This window comes from Uloborus diversus, chromosome 5, assembly GCF_026930045.1.
Source record: "Uloborus diversus isolate 005 chromosome 5, Udiv.v.3.1, whole genome shotgun sequence".
Taxonomy (NCBI): domain Eukaryota; kingdom Metazoa; phylum Arthropoda; class Arachnida; order Araneae; family Uloboridae; genus Uloborus; species Uloborus diversus.
Window position 1 is genome coordinate 151,249,094 of NC_072735.1, and position 20,482 is coordinate 151,269,575.

The 20,482-nt window shown below is 32.4% G+C and overlaps 1 protein-coding gene across 1 annotated transcript in view; it reads left to right on the forward strand.

The window, feature by feature from the left end:
• Positions 1-20,482, forward strand: part of LOC129221928 (tetraspanin-9-like) — a 95,631-nt gene that overhangs the window by 61,686 nt on the left and 13,463 nt on the right. Inside the window, exons 2-4 of the mRNA XM_054856309.1 lie at positions 2,687-2,770; positions 11,466-11,514; positions 14,475-14,527. Coding sequence (XP_054712284.1) covers positions 2,687-2,770; positions 11,466-11,514; positions 14,475-14,527 — 186 coding nt within the window. The remainder of the gene's footprint in view (positions 1-2,686; positions 2,771-11,465; positions 11,515-14,474; positions 14,528-20,482) is intronic.

Below are 20,482 nucleotides of genomic sequence, written 5' to 3' on the forward strand. Positions count from 1 at the left end.
CCATTCAAAATAGGGAATATCGGTAAATATGCCACTTTAATTAAATGTGCGACGTGAACGAGATTAAAAGTTATTTATTAAACGGGGGAAAAAAAAAGCCCCTAACAGCACAAAAAAAAAAAAAAAAAAATACAATTCTCTCTTTAGAAAACGCATTATGCGTGGTGGAATAGGTGTCAAGCTGTTTGTTATGAATAAACATGTGGGCGATTCTACGGGTAACTAACTGACATTTTGAGAGCAAAACAGTGTGTATTTTGCAACATTCAACGCAAAATATACGTTGTAAAAAACGATCTTTCCTCTTTAATTATTGTATTTTTAAGCTGAATTTAATGATATATTTGAACTCTTGAAATACATTTCAGATGATTAAAAAAAAAAGCACTACAACTGGCTTATATGGTACTTTTTAAAATGTCAGTCGTGTTTTTAACAAGTTTTTAAAAATCAACCAAAATGTATTTCGAGAATTCAATTAGACCATTAAATTCAACTTAAAAAATACAATAATCCAGGAGAAAAGATCGTTTGCAAAACGTGTATTTTATGTATAAATAATAACGGATTAAAAAAAGAAAAAAAAAAACTTCTAGGTTCATTAGGGTACAGAGTGCTCAATCAAGGCAGCATACACTACGTAATCAGATTCTGAGCTTGCAGAAGATCAGTGGTGCTCAACCTACGGCCCGCGGGCCATTTGTGCCCACGAAGCTGAGCTATTGTGGCCCGTTGAGATATTCAATAAAAATTTCGCTCTGGAACCTTTCAAAGCAACCCCCACCGAGTCACAGCTTATTAAATCACATTTTCACTTCAACACTGCTGAACTATCTTTTTTCTTCCTTCTCTTTGATCTTCTTGAAGCAAGTGATTAGTCACAATGTTACAAATTTAAAGCCGAATATTCAGAAATTGGCTTCTCAAAAACGCATTCAAGCTTCGCATTGCTGTAGCAAACATCAAGTAATGATAACAATATTTCTTGTTTTATAATTTTCCTATCTTTCTCATGCTATTTTGGAAATTTTTAACTACTAATATATAGGCATTCTGGTCCTCGAGATTCCTCTGAATTTGAGATACGGTCCGCGGATAAAAAAAGGTTGGTCTCCACTGAAGTAGATAAAAAATGTCCACAATTCTGTATTTGTCATTTCCTCAGAGCCGACGACAGCCAACGTGTCCAGCCAGCCCTTGTCAGTTTGATGCCGGGCTCTCCCCCCCCCCCCCTCATAGAACTTGTTAAATTTTTACGATTCTGAACTGGGCCCCTAGTTTCTGACTTGCCTGACATAGCTTCTCATCGACCGTTTTTGCTTGAAAATGTTGACGGCAAGTTAAAACGGGTCAACCGTCGGATTAAAAGATTAAATTTTCCTGTTTCTTTTAAGAATTTTCTCAATACAGTTTGCCCTTTCCGCTGTTTTTTATTTAAAACTACCCAGATTACTTCCTGTATACGAACTTGAAAGACAGTGATTTAACACGCACCACAAAATAAGTAAGATCACCCCAAAGGTACTGGAGGAGGTATGGAATGCAGAAGGAATCGAACTTAGATTAAAAAAAATAATATCAGCCGGTGATTTACACTTTCTAGTCACAGATAATGACTTTTTTAGACTTAACATACAGTAATGAAAGAATTCGATGCAAATAAAAGCATTTCATGAGGATTAGATTCGTAAAGAAAAAGGCTTAGCTTCCAAGTGTTGAAAACTGTTATTGAATCTGATTGATGATTGTTTTAAACCTGTAATCTTAAAAACATTAGAAAGACTTTATGAATAAAGAAAAGCACCTCAAAAAAGCTTTCTTTTTTTCTTCTTCCTTTTCCTCTTTGTTTTTGGTGATATAGGAGTAAAAGTATAAAAATTAACGTTGTAAAGACAATTCAAAGCACTCCAAGAATTTAAAATTTCTCTACGTGCGTATTGTTTTTCCTTTCGTTGTAAATTACAAGCACACGTTTAAAAAATATATTTTAATTCTAAATATTTGTTAAAAGTAGCTGAAACGACCCTTTTGAGGGCTAGTTGCTAATATAAGGAGGGGAGGGGGGAGAGACTCCAAATTATATGGCGCTGCTGATTTTTTCGAACCAGCCGCTTTCTTGCTTTAAATTTCCATGAATAGAACGAACGGCAAACACAAATTTTAACATAGCCGCAGAAATTTTCGAATGATTGGATTTGTCTTTCGATTAAAAATTCTATAGTTGGGGCAAATGACTGATTATGATCGATTAATCGGCAATGCCGATTAATTGGCGCTTCCCTTTTTTAAATGCCAAAAATTTAGTCAATAGCGTACATTAGTATATTGTACTAGTTACATTATAACCAAATGTGTAAATAACTACAATGTTCATTTATATAATAACGCAATAGTAGAACAGTACATATCGTACTACAGCTCAATGTACCAGTGACGCAAAGTTTGAATACTCAATACAGCAATTTTATAGTGCTCAGTGGACAAATTGCAGCATATCTATACCATAATGTACCGTTGTTAAACTATATCACTAGTTTTGAAAACGCTTTGCAAGGTCCCAATAGACAGCAGAGTATTTTGTAAATTAAAGATTGCATTAATATTTATATCATATTAAAGATACGTTTTTAATGTACTTTATTTATTTGCATTTTATATTCAAAGAGAATGTTTTGTTTATTTTCAGATGGCGGGTTGCGCCCTTATTGGCTGCATGTTGTGGATTCTGGCGACATCTCCAGCTTTGCGAGATTTCTTCATGGGGACGACGGTATGGATGTAATTTTATATAAAAAAATACCCCATTTATGAACTTTACTAAATTTTACATTTTCTTTGAGTTCTCGTGAGTATTTTGTTCGTTTATAAAAGCAATCCTGAGAGAAAAAAAAAAGCTTAATGATTGATGGAGAAAACAAAAAGGAAAAACTGAAGGGACGTTCCTTTTATGTAAGACTCTGCGAAACAAACGAATTTCAATGACCTCATGTTTGTTTTGTGTTACTAAAATGCAGTTTGTGTGAGTTTAAATATTTACATTTGTCAGCTACATTCTTCCTTCTCGTCCTCTTTGAAAGGCGTGTTAGGACGGATGAAAAACAACAGAACTTGATATATTCTTGAAAGCATTGTCTAAAGGCCTCTTGACACTCTGATTTATTTAAAAATAGAAGAGCAAAGAAAATCATTTTTGTAACTTGGTGAAAGCGTTTAAAACGTTTTCCATTAAGGAACTCTTTTAAAAGGGTTTATACTTACGGAAACCGAAGTCTATTAAAAGTTTACTTTCCTTGGAAAAAGTAAAAGTACTCTTTGAAAAGAATTTACAATAAAAGTTCCTTTTATTGAGGCTGGAATAAATTGGTTCAATATAAAACAAGATATCAAACATTTAAAGTAAAAAGAAATATTACCCGTTTCATATTTTAGAAAACTAACAATGAATATTTATTGTTTTACTTTCTAAACAAAAACTAAAGTAAAAACATTCATGAAAAATGAAATTTTTATTTCGCAATGCCATTTAAAACATGACTATGTTCTATTTCTCTGAATAAATTGGGTTCTGTATACCTTGATTAATTACAGAAGGCGGTTGCAGAAAGAGAGAGAGAGAGAGTTCTGCGGAAAAAAAGCCATAAAAATATGAAGAATTCGAACTACAAACTTTGAATCACTTGCAAAACTAGAATATCTGGGGGGGGGATATTCATAACAATACATACATGAATATAAAATACCGAACTAGAATTTGCAATGTAGCTTAAAATTCAGGGTTCTGGAGGTGGAGGTAGCTCTCAAAACTCCCTACTCGATACACCTCTGCAATGAATCATTTATAAAATCAGAAATATTTTATATGAATTATTGTTAATCGCAATGAAATCACAACAGTGTAAATTATTCGCATTTTTTGATAGCAAGTATTCATCATGAAATTCGTCTTAAATGTGCTGTTTTTCATGCAATTTCACTTGACTTCATGTATCTTTGAAACGTGTCAAGAATTTTTTTCTTTTCGTAGTTTAGAAATTAATGCATATTTTGAAACTAGTAATTTGCAAAATGTTTAAAATAAATTAAAAAATTATAATTAAGCCACTCCATCGTCGTGTCGTTTGTTCTGTTCCTGGCTGGTGACTTAGCAATGCTCTCCCCCATCCCTCTTCCTATAAGTAATCGGACTTCTTTTCAGGGAGACAGCGTTTCAGTTTTCTAGGCATTTTTTTCTCTAGAATTTACTACATTCACGAAATCGACGTGAACATCAAATACTCTTCGTGCGGACTCTTTAAAAAAAAATCAAACGTATCCCACATGAATGTTGATCAGGAAACGAATTTTTATACGGAAGTAAAAGCGGAAAGAGTTTTGATATTGCTTTCCTTGGATCACTCGTGTCCAAGGCTGCTTGAAGGAAATGTTGTTAAAAGAATGCATAGCTGTTTAATTATATCAAGACAGGTTGGAATTATTCAAAAAATGTTAGAAAGAAGTATAATGTGCGATAAATGAACAAAGTTAAAATAAAGAAAATCGATGAATTGCAATCACGATAAAAAGGTTAAAAATAGAATAACACCTATGATGATTTTTATTATGATTGCATAGTTAAGCATACTTTATTCATTATTTGTAATATCAAACAGATTCCTTGAGCCAGCTATCATCTGTACGCTGCGTTTCTTTAATTGTGTCCCACGGAATCCTGGGGTTCCTTGAAGGTCACTGAAGGATTCCGTGAACTTGAATTTTTTCTTTCAATTCTAATTACTCATTAAAAAATCAACAAAAATAACATTGAGTAAAACTTTTTATCAGTATATCAGTACAGAAAATATCAAAAGGGGTTGCGGATTAAAAACCCATTTATTGTCGATCTTCGACTATATCTTTCTATGATTATGAAACTTTTATTGAACCTACATTTGATTCATAATTGCAATAGATACTTAAATTATTATCGTTATTGGAGTTCTGGTGCTCTGTTTGAAGGATGAAAATTCTCAAAAAACTAAAAAGCAACATTGGCGCTTTTACCATTTGCAACTTAGTGTATTAGTGAAAAGAAGATTCTTAATTTATGTTTGTGTAAAAAATAAACACTTTATACTCGATGCTGAGTCAGACAAGATAATTGAAATTTCACCCAAATTTTGTTTGATTGAGTTTAAAGTTTTTTTTTTTTAATTTTCGAAGTTACTTTTTCAGATAATATGTATTATTTGAAATAATTTTCATTTTAGTTAATCATTTTTTATATGTTACATCCAAGTATACAATTGAAGAAATGCCAGAGGTTTCGCAAAAAAGTGGACATTATTTAAGGACTAGAAAATCACCCGTCAAGGTATGGCGGATGAAAACTGCTTCTTCATTAGAGTGAAGCAACTGCCTGTTAAGGATATCTTGATCGTTGAAATTTCGGTACGCATAACTTAGGACAATTGCTCCTTCCTGGCAAAATCAGCAAATTTATAGATTCATTTACATATTCATTGATTTATTCTTTTATTAATAAACTCTTAAACATTTGTTTTTTATTCATAGACTTATTCATTATCTTTCACTAATTTATATACATCATTGTTGAATCGTTCATTAGTTCATTTATTTTGTATTCATTCATTAATTATATTATTTACTAATTCATTTAGTCATGAATTCACTCGTTTTTTATTTTTTTAAAGAAAACTATTTTTTGAATATTTAACATGTAGAAAAGATTTTATTAGAAAAATATTCCAACCGCCACATTGCCCCATGTGTGGGGCAAAATGGTTATTTTCCTTTTTTATTTGAAATTGCAAAGTTACACCTAAAACTAAAAAAAATGTTTCAATAAAACTTCTTTTATGAACTGTATTACTTCTCTCATTTTGTAATTTTCAAATTAAATATTCAATTTGTTCATTCTGAAAAAAATATAATTTATATTAAATATTTCACTTTGCCCCACATTTGCCCCTCATTCCCCTTTAGTAACTTTTAAAACTACATTTCACACTCACGGATTTCAAAAAAAAAAAAAAAAAAAAAAAAAAAACGCACACGCACACACACAGAGAATAACAGGTTTTAGTGCGGAAAATTCTAATAATAATTTTGGTATTTGGGAACAATGAACTTAGAATAACCTTTTTTTTTACGGTGCTATTGGAAAAATCAATGTTTAAACAAATGAATCGCAACTGCATGTCTCACTTAGCTGGAGCTCTTTCCAATATAATAGTATATCATACATTGTTACGAATGTTTATCACTAAAACTCATTTCCCATATTCTGATCAAACTACTCTTGAGCAAAGCATACAAAACTCTAAAAACCCATCCATTTCAGATAAGTTCGTTAACATTGACTCTGTTTGGCAATCAATCAACTTGGACATCTTTTTCGGGTGAGAAATCATTTGAAAGTTCAAATGAAGACACAATCTATCACGACAATGAGGCACATTGATCGTTCTTTAGTATCAATTGCCTTTTCTCACGCATAAAAGAATAAGTGGAATGTTTAACGGGGGGGGGGGGGGGTGAGAAGAGGACAAGGTTTAAAAAAAAAAAAGACTTTATAAAGAAAGGAATGTAAGGTTGTGTTGAAATTAAAATCCAATGAGCTATGTGAGATCACTGACCGTAAAAATAAACTGAAAACATTGTGTTTCACTAAAATGGTTACGTCATTACACTTTAAAGAAACGTTGAACTTTCGGATAATTTATAAAAACTTGATTCTAAGAAAAGAAATGTAAAGAAATATGCTGAAATCCGATTCATAAAAAAACATAAGTACAAAAAGTATTTTAATTTAAAGCAGAATTGTAAAGGTTGCAATACTATTTTTATTCAAAAAAATGTTTTGCTTTAAACCGAATCATTTTGTTTTAGTTGTCGTTCTGTGTTTTGAACGAATTCTAATACAAAGAAAAGAAATAAATATCGAGTTGGAATTAATCGTTTTTTAAAATTAGATACCCCCCTCCCTTTCGACCGTAGTAAACAACTCGTCCTTAAATTTCTTAATTTATGACAAGCAAGTTAATAAGAAACATGTTTTCGCAATGTAACTGTCAAAACATGATATTATGTTTGCATTGCCTAGCATGAAAAAAATCTCTTTTAGAAAAAAATAATAATATAACTGAACTCTGTTTCCTGAAATTTATTAAGTCTTTTATTGGTTAATGTGCAAAAAAAAAAAAAAAAAAAAAAAAAAAAAAAAAAAAAAAAAAAACAATCTTTTGTTTTCTCTTTCTCACTGGAAAAGTCAAAGAACTTAACCATTCTTATACAATGCGAAATTCTGTGAATACGAAAAGAAACTATCTTGTTACATGCTGTTTATTTGAAAACTTTTGCTAGTCTCAAAGGTGAAACTTGAATAATACATTTAATATACGAAAGTAAATAAAGAACTTTTTGCCTCCTTTCATGTATTGTTGGAATTGTTGAATTGTTTAGATGAAAAAGTCTCACGTTTGTCCTTTATTTCTGGCCCTCTTTGTGTTATTTATCACTGGGGATTAATTTCAAATATTAAACCGAATGGATATGCGCAAGTACAGTAGACCCTCGACCCTCGTTTTACGCGGGTTTATTTTACGCGGTTTCGATTATACGCGGTTTAAGATTGGACACCTTTATTTTATTTTATGCGGATGAATTTCGGTTTTACGCGGATGCGGCAATGCAAACAGATAAAATTTTCCACCTCTTTCAAAATCCAAGCTCTTAAAAATTGCGGATTACGCGTAATCAACTGCATTTTGGCGTGCTAATAATCGAGCTTGGGCCACTGGAGACATTTTATGCTATGGGTTCCAGAGCTCTTTCCAGAAGTAAAGTTATTAAGCTCACACAGTTCAGAACTCACTGTGAGAAGAGAGCTTTTATGAGTAACACAGGAGACCAAAACCAGCGAGGATACTGACGTCAGTGACGCACAATCAAAAGAGTTCATATTGAAAATTTAGAGCCATTCCTAGACAATAGAAATGAGCTTTCTGATTTGTTAGTGAAGGAAGATTCTATCATGGAAATGACGCAAGTGATCATGGATGCGTTTAATGCTCTGCAAATTTCTGAGAAAAATTCTTAATGACTTCTAAAAGACTATCGTAGCCACCTCCTAACAGAACACGAAATTAATTTATGTTTCTTTTATGCATGTTGTGCATAAAAGTCGATATAAGTACACATTAAACTTATTATACAATTAGTCATTACTGGAATGAAGTATTTGTGTTATCTACATAATCAAATCCCTATTTCAACACTAGTATTAGGTCTCAATTTACGCTGTTTCGATTTACGCGGCGTTTACGTGGAATGTAAACCCCGCGCAAAATGAGGGTAATTTTCTTCTTCCAGATCCGTAAGCTTTGATATGGCGCCATCAGAGCGCGTGTTTTGTTCGTTTTTCGTTATTCGGTTAGATGCATTAATTTCAATTATCAACATTACGTCAATTGTATTACGTACACAAGATTTGAGAATCCTGCTATAACTTAATATTAACACATTTATACTGTGTCAAGTATTGTTTTATGTATGCATGCACGTTTTTTAACCTATAATCCTATATAAGTAAATACACTGGACAGACAAAGAGTATTTTGACGTTGTATTATAAATTTATGTGGATTTTAAAACCCAAAATTAAATTAGAGTAGACTTTAATATAAGAAATTGAATTTACTGCAGTTGCTTGACTATGCACACTATGTTCTATAGACATTATGTAGTATTTAGAAAACCACAGCATTAATACCATTACCCAAGCACGTTTCTATCTAACTGTTTTCTGAAATCAAACATGTAATGAGAATAGCCATTGCACAAATAAATCTTGATTTTTTTCTTTGGATGGTTGCTTGATTTTCACTGCACAAAAAATATTCAAAATAACAAAATAGGGCATCCTTTCACAGTGTATTGCATTTTTCGTAAATAATCTAATGGACTTTTCAAATGCATGAAAACATTTCATTGTTAAGTCGTCCAGACAATGTACTTTCTTTGACCTTCTGTAACAAACAATTTCTATGCTGGGGAAGTTTTTATTGAGCAAGCATAGAAAGAGTGATCACTAAATCTGATCAAAAGATTTGGATAAAAACTAAAACTGTTCAAATTGTTGTTATGTACCAGCTAGGTTGGCAATTATAGGTTTGCGCCTGCTTCACTTTTCCAACTGTACCGCAATTTGGTGTGAAGTCCGAATTTCACAGTACACACATGTCATAGGGACCTGTTTGTAGGGTAGGCAACCATTCACAACGCAACAACACATTCACACAAAGAAAGACAGGAGAGAGATAGTACTGTTTGATATTTTAAACCACGACCTTCCTCGAATTTGCGCATGCCTCAGGTCGCTTCTGATTTTATCAAAATAGGGGAGATATTGATAAGAAAGATAACGGATGTGAGGGGATTTTTTTTTTTTGTTTCGTTTTATTTTCCGTTGGATTCGTTTATTAGAGGTGTTGGTTTGAGTTGAGGCTTTTTTTTTTTTAAATTTATTCCCCTTCTTTATCAGTAAAACAGAAATGCTGCCATGGTGCATTTTCTTAATCAAGCTCTCCCCCCTTTTTAAAATAGAACCGTTCAACTGTGCTAGTCGTGGTCGGACAGTAGATCTATTCTTGAGCACGGATTCGAACCCAAGACCTCCTCATCGCAGTCAGACTTCTCTGTCTCCGACCACTGGACAAGGTGGCCGGTGTTCAAATTATTGTTTAGTATATTTCATACAAATTCACGATACACCTCTGGGGGGAGGGTGCGCCTTTGCTCATAGTGGGGATGGGCACGCATGTACAATTTATTAGAATCATGAAGTCGATAGCTTAGAATTATTGCAAACTCATTTCAATATGCATTATACTTTCCTAAGTAGAGTATGTTCTGATATAAATATGAATCAGGGGACTTTAAGCAATCTCTGATACTCTTACTGAATAAAGTAGGGGAATGTAGGGAGAAGTAAAATAGTTAAAATCCTTTATCTTTTTCAAGATAAACAAATGTGAAATTTGTAATGAAAATCGCAGTACGTAATGAAAAAACAATGTATTTTGTAATGATAATTGCATTGAAATATTATTTTCTTTTTTGACTGTAAATGTATTACTGGAAAAAAAAGGAAAATTTTCACTTTAAAAATGCATAGAGCAAAATGAAAAATGAAAATGATTTGCACTCATTGGAAATCAGAAGATTTCATGACTTGCAAAAGAACAAATCTTGATCTTTAGAACAATTTATTCTTTGACTGGAATCAACTATATATGTTGAAGAACGTAGTTATATATATATATATATATATATATATATATATATATATATATATATATATATATATATATATATATATATATATATATATATTGATAGATAGGTGGGGCTGCACACTACGAAAATATTTTACCATTCCACTTTGCACTACATTCTCCTACTTTTGTTTTTTCATTAGATTGGTTCTTTAAAATTGGTCAAATAGTTTGAGTTCAATTTATTAGTTTAAAATTTTAGTTCAATTCCTAAAACTTATACATCGGTTATTATCATTTTATTAGTTGCAAAAACTTTCTTGATTTTATTTTGGCTACGAATTAAGTAAAGAATGAATCTTTGAAATGAGTTTTGGAACAACAACAGCATTGAAAAACGCAGAGCGTTATTCTTATTAATTTCAATTAACTTTTTATGATATTATTTTTCATAATTTCCAAAGAATTGTTTTAGTTTAAATGAAGCACCTTAAAAAAAAGTACTTCCTCCTTCGTTTTACAGCGCCATCTGTTGATCAAAATGATAATGCTAATGTAATTGACTCATTGAAATACTGAATTTTCATCTTTTGAAAGAAAAAAAAAACTACATACGGTTTTTTGTTTCCTTATTTTTTAAAAAAAGTTAATAAAACTTGATTTGTTTAAATTATAATTCATCGGAGCACTTCATGAAGTATTTAGTAAATTTTTCCGCCAATTAAAATATTTTTTCTACGTAAATACACTTTTATTATTTATAGATTCATCACTCATTGTGTTGAATTTCATTAATCCATTTTTTTCCTTCTTTCTCTTTGTTTCTTTTTTTCCCCCTTTCTTCTTTTTTGAGGAAAGGGTGATTTGCACCTATTCTATCTTCTTATATCAGATTTCACCCCACGCCCTGTAGGAATCCTATTATCGTAGGATTCTATCTATAGGAATTAATTTCATCCGATTATTTCATGAAATAAAATCGAAAAATTTGAAACTTTGGCTTCAAATGTACACAAATAAACGTGTTATTCTTCCGCATAAGTATGTTTTCTTGAGTTAGTTTCTGCAACATTCTCTTTCTTTCTCTATTTAAAACAAATTCTTGATAAATGTTGGAAGTTATTCTATATCGACATTAAAAAATCTGTACATTATTCAAAATTTTATTTATGTATTCATTTTTAATTTCAGATATTTTCCTATGTTGTCATGGGAATCGGTGGAGTTTTATTCCTCAATGGTAAGTATTCTTTTTCTTTCCATTTTTCTCGTTTTAAAGAATAAATCTTATAAAACTTTCTATGAAATTATTTTTAAAAACTAGAGCATTTTATTACTTTTTATATCGATTCATGTAGAAAGCACTCATAGTAATATTTTTAGCCGAAAAGCCCTTGACGTTTTAAATCTTCATAGAAAATCGACAAATTGAGTTTGAATTTGCGGTTTGTGCCATAATACTTCACAGGTTCAAGATTTAAAAGAAAAAAGAAGGAGAAATGAAAAGAAAAAATATAGGAAGAAAGAAAAAAGAGAAAAAAGTGTAATCATAAGTAACTTACATACTGTATTGTCAAAGTAAGAAAAACAAACGTAATCGGAGCAGCCGCGGATCTATAAATTTTGGACCCCTGCAAAAAATCAGTAAGGCCCCTAACTGCCAACTGGATCTCTATGACACTAAAAGTTTCTGGCCCCTTTAGTGGCGTGTCCCCCCCCCCCCCCCCACATTGCGAGATCTGCAGGTACATATAGATATGGGCCTGAATGTGAGGTGCTTAATCATGTTATTAAACAGAAAGAAACACCTTTTATAAACAGGGTTCTATGTACAGTGGTGGTAAGAAAAAAATTGCATCACCCGCGCCGCAAAGGAGAGGAACATCATCCCGACTGCATTCAACACACAATCAAGCATTCCGTATCCCAGATGATTTGGGGATGTGTTTCTGATCAAGGAGTTGGTGGGATTCACTTTGTGCAAGGAACAGTAAACGATCAGGTGTATATTGGCATTTTGGAGGAGAAATTGCTTTCTACTATCCGGGATCACTTTACTTTAGTTCCAACCGTCATTTTCCAGGATGATTCTGCTCCGTGCCATAGGGCAAAATTGGTTAGTAACAATTTAAAAACCTTTATCCTGCCATTAGATTTAAATTGACGTGGGGTTAAGTAATTTTTTTTCTCCTAACTCACACGCAGGTTCAGAAATGGAAAAATGAGCATGGGGTCAGCAGTTTGCCTTGGCCCGGAAACAGCCCTGATCTAAGTAAACAATTATCGGATTCCTGCTGTTAAATGTTTATTTCATAAGTTTTGCAGAATTTCACATACATTCATCGTTAATCGGTAGACCAAAACTTCTCACATAATCCCATTGTTGTGAAAATGTGAGGGTGCAGCCTTATGCATTTTTTTTTTTAACAGCACTGTATGCACCGTTTGTGAACAGGGATGACCTTGAGATGACCACATTTAGATGTGGTTCTTTTTAATATTTTTTGATTTTTAGCGTTTTCTTATGTTGCAAAATGTACAATATTTGCAAAATTCTTTCCCTTTTAATCACTTCAATAAAAAAAGAATAACCAAATACGAAAAAAATGGAAATACAGTAGCGTCACTACCAGGGGGGGGGGGGGAGCTGTCTGCCCTATTTGACATCCAAAATCGATTTAAGAGTTCGTGAAAAATATTAATACTTCAAGTCTGAAAATTTTTCCAAATACCTTTCAAATTTTATTTAAAAAAATGCTCTATATTTCATCTTTACACGCATCGACTCAATATACTCTTTTCTTGGTTTTTTTTTACTTATAAATTTTTCATCTGCTCAGACGAAAAATGAAATGCCTTCATAATTTACATTTGTCCTCTGTCTTTCAATATTAGCCTACTTCAACTTTCGTTTTCAGAAATAAAAAGTTGTTTTTGAAAAATGAATGAACTTTTACATGGAACATTAAAAGTTTTTTTACCTCTTGGGGGTATGGGTGACACCAAAAATTGCCACCCCGGGTGATTCCCTTTACAGGTACACCACTGAGATAAGGGATTAAGGACCACATGAAACTAAGGGTTCCAATCACCTCCCCTCTTCTACGCTTTATTGAGAGTATATTACCTATTGTGATTTTAGATCCATCATGCTCATCGCAGCACTTTCAAATAATTGATCATGAAAGTTCTTGTGGGATAGTAAGTTGGACAGTGCAGAAATAATTTCTATCCAATGGTTCTTTAGAAATGTCATTTTGTAGATAAACGAAAATTTATGTTATCAAAAGATGTTTTAAAACTTTCAAGAACATAATAACTGTGATAAGATATTCTCTAGATATAAAGGCTTTTTACGCAAAAGAGAAACACTCCAAAAAGTTCGAACTGTCTCTATAAGTTGAGAACTAAATGAACATTCTACTAACACGAAAAATAATTTTCTCACTAAATCTGCCCTGGTTACCTTAACGTGGTTAACGCATGAGTAACTTGAGTATAACATGAGTTACGTAATGATTAACTTATTAGCTTTACTGGCCATTGACATAGGTTATCATGTATCCTGCATTTAGTAGTGTTTAATATGAGGACGTTTCAAAAAGTATCAACAAACAAGCCCATGCAGCATGGAGGCAAATGTACAGATTACTTCTCTACATAGCTACCATACTTATCGAGGCATTTATCCCAGCGGTATACCAAATCGTCGAAACCGTCACAGAAGAAATCATCGTCAAGAATGTGAAATCGTATCAAGACGACTTGCTGAACCATAGCATTGGTTCTGAAATGCTGATACCTCAAGTGTTTCTTTAAAGGTCTAAAAAGATGGCAATCACTTGGTGCGAGATCTTGACTGTAAGGAGGGTGGTCCAATACCTCCCAACGCAAAAAGCTTCTCACACTTCTTACTTCAATGGCGGACCATTATTAACGCAGCCATCTTCTAACTGATATTTTGTCCTGTTAGTGGGCACCCAGCTCCATCCACCGGTACCGTTTGAAATCTCTGATCACTGTCGTTATCTTTAGCGTGATTTTTATTTAGACATAGAATCTGTACACTCGTCACAGCTCTTGTTACCAGGCTTTTTGAAACTCCTATGTATTAAAATTTGAAAGTTCTAGTTCTTTTCATTACAAGAATTTACTCATTTTAAATATGTGTGTCTGCATCAGAATTTATTTTTTCTTCAGGCCTTCTTGGATGGATTGGCTCTTACAGAAGAGGAAACTGCGTTATGAAACTCGTAAGTTAAATTTCTTTTATTCATTTCTCTTCTTTCTTTTTTAAGATTAGATTCATTAAGCCGCTTCCCATAGCAGTATAACCTATGAAATTTACAAAGAATATCCTTGACTACGTTTACGAACGTTTCTTTCATTTTCTTTTCTTTCTTTTTAACAAAACTCTGTTTGAATAGTTATGAAATGGGGGTGGTCCACAAATGATATCACGCTTTGAGGAAGAAGGGGGGGGGGGTTTCGGGAACTCGCGTGACAGTTTGTGACAAGAGGGAGAAAACTAGTAACAAGAAGTGTGACTGTGTGACATAAATATTTTTATTGTGATATGTTCATGTGATACAGCGTAACACGTAACAAGGGGGAGAAGGTAGTGAAGAGTGACTTTTTTTGACAAAGGTTTAAGGGAATGAGTAACAAGACGTTTGTGTGACTTTGTGACATCACCCATTTTTATAGCAACATGTGATACCGCGTAGCACGTGACAACGGGGAGAAGATAGTGAAGTGTGACTCTTTGTGACAACTTGGGAAGTGGTCAAATATGATTTAAAAAGTATCACATCATTTATGGACAGTCGCTATGACACACATTTTTACTGACTATTTTTCATTCACCATTCCTACGAGCTAAGTACGTAATTAAAGTAAATTAAATTTACCAATGTTTGCTGAAAAACAAGCATAAACCTTTTTTTTTTTTTTTTTGAATTACACCCGTTGTTCTAGTACAGCTTCAATTGAACAAATGTTTTGATTTGCTTTATGTATGCTTATCTATTGCAATATCAGATCGATCATGTCGATTTGACACAATTAAGGGGGTTAATGATGTATTGTCACAAAAAGCATAAAACAAAAAGATTTAAGCATTTTATTTTTTATCATCACTTTTTTACCTACTTTTTCCTGGAAACCGAGCTTTCTCCGCCCCCCTTACTGTAGTTTTGTTTTTCCTTTTTCCTCTTCTTCTTTTTTTTAAATAAATAAGTTTTGATAAAGAAAGAAGGAAAAAGATATGGATACCTCAATTTCCAAATTGATTAACTCCACTTTAAAAAACATCCTCATTTCTGCTTTAATAGTGCTTTATTAATGCTTAGCATGTGAATTTATAATGAAGTTATATTACCTTTTTAAAAAATTTTAAACATCTTCTGATAACTGAAATTTTTGTTTATCGACAAAATGACATTTCTAAAGAACCAATGGATATAAATTATCCAATGGATAAAAATTTTAAAAGTATTTTTTTTTTCTGAAAGAGCATGATTAAAAACATAGGATCTGACCATTTTTTAAATAATTTGACTAAGTTTAATACTTTAAAAAAATTACTTTAATCGGTGCGCTTTTATTGTTTACGCTTCTGCCGATGACATCACAAATGAGGAAATGCTGTTCACTGTTGCCATTTGCAGAACGTAATATTTAATTTGCTTCAGTACATTTTTGACCATGTCATGGCAGAAAATAACATGAGGGCCCAGTTACTTCTACGGATTACACCATCTTCTTCATAACTATTCTCTACTTTTAGTTTTATGGATGGTTAGGCGATTTGGCAAGGGAGGCATTCATATGCATCTCAGTGTTGCAGTTGAATTTGTTCATTAAGAAAACACTAAGCATTTATTTTCGTTCGCGGTATTCGTGTAGCATTATGGTTTGATAAGTTCTATTTTATATTAATTTTTAAGGTGTCTGAAATCTTTCACTTTCCAGAGAGTTGATTGTATCAACTTTTCGAATAAGCTCTGATATAGTGGGGTCGTTTCCAAAATTTTAAAAGTTTTTTTTTCTGAAAGAGCATGATTAAAAGCATAGGATCTGACCATTTTTTAAATAATTTGACTAAGTTTAATACTTTAAAAAAAAATACTTTAATCGGTGTGCTTTTATTGTTTACGCTTCTGCCGATGACATCACAAATGAGGAAATGCTGTTCACTGTTGCCATTTGCAGAACGTAATATTTAATTTGCTTCTTTACTCACGTGTAATGGCAACGATATGATTGATAGCAAGCGTAGAGCGCAATATTTAATTCGCTTTTTGATTATCATAACGTGGTAACGCGGCAGACAGTTTCATTTGTGCCGTCATTAAAACCACGCCTTGTTTGAAAATCGGACATTAAAAAAAATAATTAAAAAAATAACTGTTGGGAAAATTAAAGTATTTTCTGTGTCCATGTTATTTTTTGCTTATTCTATCACTTTTAGTGATGAAAAGTATTACTTTTGAATGAAGGAAACAACCCCATTGTTGTTATATTTGCAACAGGAAAAGATTTTGTGAAGAGTTATTATCAGCATAAACATATGCATTTGTAAATACAATGGGGTTGTTTCCAAAATTTTAAAAGCATTTTTTTTCTGGAAGAGCATGCTCAAAAACATAGGATCTGACCATTTTTTAAATGATTTGTTTAAGTTTAATATTTTGAAAAAAATTACTTAAATCGGTGCGCTTCCATTGTTTACGCTTCTGCCGATGACATCACAAATGATGAAATGGCATTCAGTGTTGCCATTCACAGAACAAAATATTTAATTCGCATCTTTTCTTAAGTGTATTGGCAACGATATGGTTGATCGAAAGCGTAGAGCGCAATTTTAATTCGCTTCTTGATTATCATAACGTGGAAACGCTGAAGAAAGATGCTCCAAAGAGCATCATTTGCGACGTCATCAAGATCACGCCTTGTTGAAAAATCGGACATTTAAAAAAATAATTAAAAAATAACTGTTGGGAAAATGAAAGTATTTTCTGAGTTCATCTTTTTTTTTTTTTTTTTCTTTTTGCTTATTCTATCAATTTCAGCGACAAAAAGTACTACTTTTGACTGAAGGAAACAACCCCATTCCAGGTATATTATTTAATAATAAATAAATAAATTATAAGAACATATGAGGCAGTGAGAAGCAAAGGGATGTAAGTGGTCATTTTCAAGTTTTGAGTAAAACGCGTTTAAAGATGACGTCCTAGGTAGGCTTTCATTCAATTTTTTTTCTAAATCATGCTATACAGCAGCACCTACCAGGGCTGCTAGTACTATCTCTTGCCCCAAGATAGAGAAGGGGTTCACCTACCATTTGTAATGGTTATCTCCAAATTTTTAATTTTGCCACTTACATCCCTTTGCTTCTCCTGCCTCATATAACAAAATAAAATTACACAACATATGCAGAAAACTACATACACGTGTTTCGGGGTTGTGTGGAACCCCTTTTTTAATCGAAACTATATGAGCTATTGGCTGTAAAAGCCTCCGATAGCAAAGTAAAAAAAAAAAAAAAACTTTTTTGTCACACAAAACTACATTTTTTATTCACCGCAAAGTTCTCTGTAACCAGACAACCCATCTGAACACTTTTCTTTACGAAGTTGTTTTTTTCTTCTCACAAAATACGCAGTCCAGCCCGATGCACGACTTTCAAATTTATTTGATATCAAGAAAAACAATGAAGGGATACAATCATAAGGGAAATAAAGCTTATCACCATAACACGAGTGTCTGTTATGAAAGGTTTATAGATATTTTCAGTTGTGTGCATCAGTTTACGTTATAATGGCCTCTACTTAAAACCACATTATCCAACCACAACGCTGCACCTTCCACCGTATCATTAGGTAATTCAAACCGCAAAAGTTGAAATGACTTCCAGTATACAGTTGTTTTTTCTCCTGTATGCTTTCTTCTCGACTAAGTCTTTCTAGATTCCCAGAATAGACCGCAATCACAAAAAAAAATTGTTAGCGAGTTATTGGAAAAAGCAAAATCTCTTCGAAATTCAAGGCCAAGAACCTCACTAAAAGTGCTGAGCGATGTGTATAACGGTGTTTCCGGAATTATTATCAGCGCTTTACTAATTAGTAACGAATTTGTTCACATTTCTTTCAAGTTTGAGGGATGTACTTAATGTCCCTTCTTCAAACAATGAACTTTGATGTTTTGGAACAGCTTCGAATTGTATACAGATTACAAGCGGAGAAAAAAAATCATTTAAAAATACGAAAACTTTTTGTATGGTCGTACATTATATTAAGGAAAATCAAGCATGAAAAAAAAAATTCGGACATAAAAAAATACTTTAGTATGACTGATATTTATAGAGATAATGAAACACAGCGTTTTGTGAATAAAAGTATTGGTACTCGTATTTAATTACACCTGTTGGAGGAGAATATAGAGATTAACAAGGGTTTAAAGTTATATGAGTAAATGGAGTGGGATTTTTCAAACTGCACGAGCGTTTGTAAAGTGTTTTTACGTATCATAGCGTTGCAATTTTTCAATAACAATGAAAAGTACAATTTTTTTTTTTACTTTGACAATATGTTATTCTACTAAATAGAGATAGGTTCTAATCTTATATTTTTCACTAGAGGTGCGACATCGATGTTAGAAATTAAAACATCGATGGTATTGATACATCGTCCGAAAAACATCGATGTTTCCAAACATCGATGTTTTAAAACATCGACCTTTTTTATCAATGTATAGTATACATTTTTGAATACACTACACTAATTTAAGAATACGTACCCGACGAATATATTGAAAATACTAAACCTCAAATCATGAATATAATTTAATAAGAATAATTTCGCAATCTCTTGGTGTTATAGTAAGACAAAAATTGATAATAAGACAAGCACGGATTAGCTATAGTTATAAGGAAATATTTTCAAACTGAATGAAACTAAAATTAAATTACTTAAAAAAAGAATCTAAGCAAAAATGTGTCATAGCACTTAGCGTCAGTTGAATGATGAGAAAAAGTTGTGCTAATTATTTTAAAAATACAAATTAATTGTTAGCAATTATTTTTAAGAGCAAGAAATATCTATTGTACTGTTAGTTAATAATTGAACACAAACTGTAAGTAATAGAGGGACGATTTGTTGGGGGGAATCGATAAGTAACCACGAATATTGGCGTTGACAGTTTGGAGAAAAAGAAGTTGGTTCACTTTGTCCTCCAGTCCCACCAGTCAGAGAAACATCTCTTTCCGATGGAGTAGAAGTTGCCATCACTATCAAATACTTTAAAGCAACTTTTACTAGCTCTGAATTTATAGAGTTATAATTTTCACCGTAGTAACGTATAGGATTTTCCTTTAGTTTAAGAACTGAAGCCTTGAAATAGACTGAAAGTTCTGACTCCAGACTACCAATGTCAGGTTCTTCCAATAGCTTTGACTTCTTCCTCACTCTTTAGTAATTTTTCTACTATCTTGTAATGATCTTCCCAAAAATCATCCTCTACACAGAAAAATTGATCTTATAAAAGGGGTGCAAAAAAGTATTATTATTATTATTTTACAACTTCATAAGAAAACTTAATTATCTAGCGAGAAAATTGGAGCAATTTTTATGATAATTTTCAATTAAAATGCAAAAACATCAACATCGAAAAAACATCGAAACTAAAACATCGATAGACCAAAAACATCGAAAGTAAAACATCGATGTTAAAAGCATCGATGGTTTAACAAAAACATCGATGTTTCCAAAACATCGACATCGATGTCGCACCCCTATTTTGCACGAACATCTCCTTGAGCTTTGGTCGCCAATTTTCCAATTTTTTTACGCTGGTATCATTTTTCAATGGGCATTAGTTTCCTAAATGCAATGCAAGGGACTTGGGGACCATATAAAAATTATCTTTCGTATTTTTGTATCATTTTTTGCTTTCGCTTCAAACTTTTGATATCGTAACACTGCATCTTATTTTGATATTTTCTGCAATTGGAAGGTTTTTTTTTTTTTTTTTTTTGTTTTTTTTTTAATCACTAGCATTGTTGCTTTATTATGTTTTGTGTGTGAAATAGGAACATTTACAAATACATAGTTTAAAGATTATTAATGAAACTAGAAAATCGCCCGTCAAGACATGTCGGGTGAAAATTGCTTCTACATTTGAACGAAGCGATTGCCTGTTTGGTGATT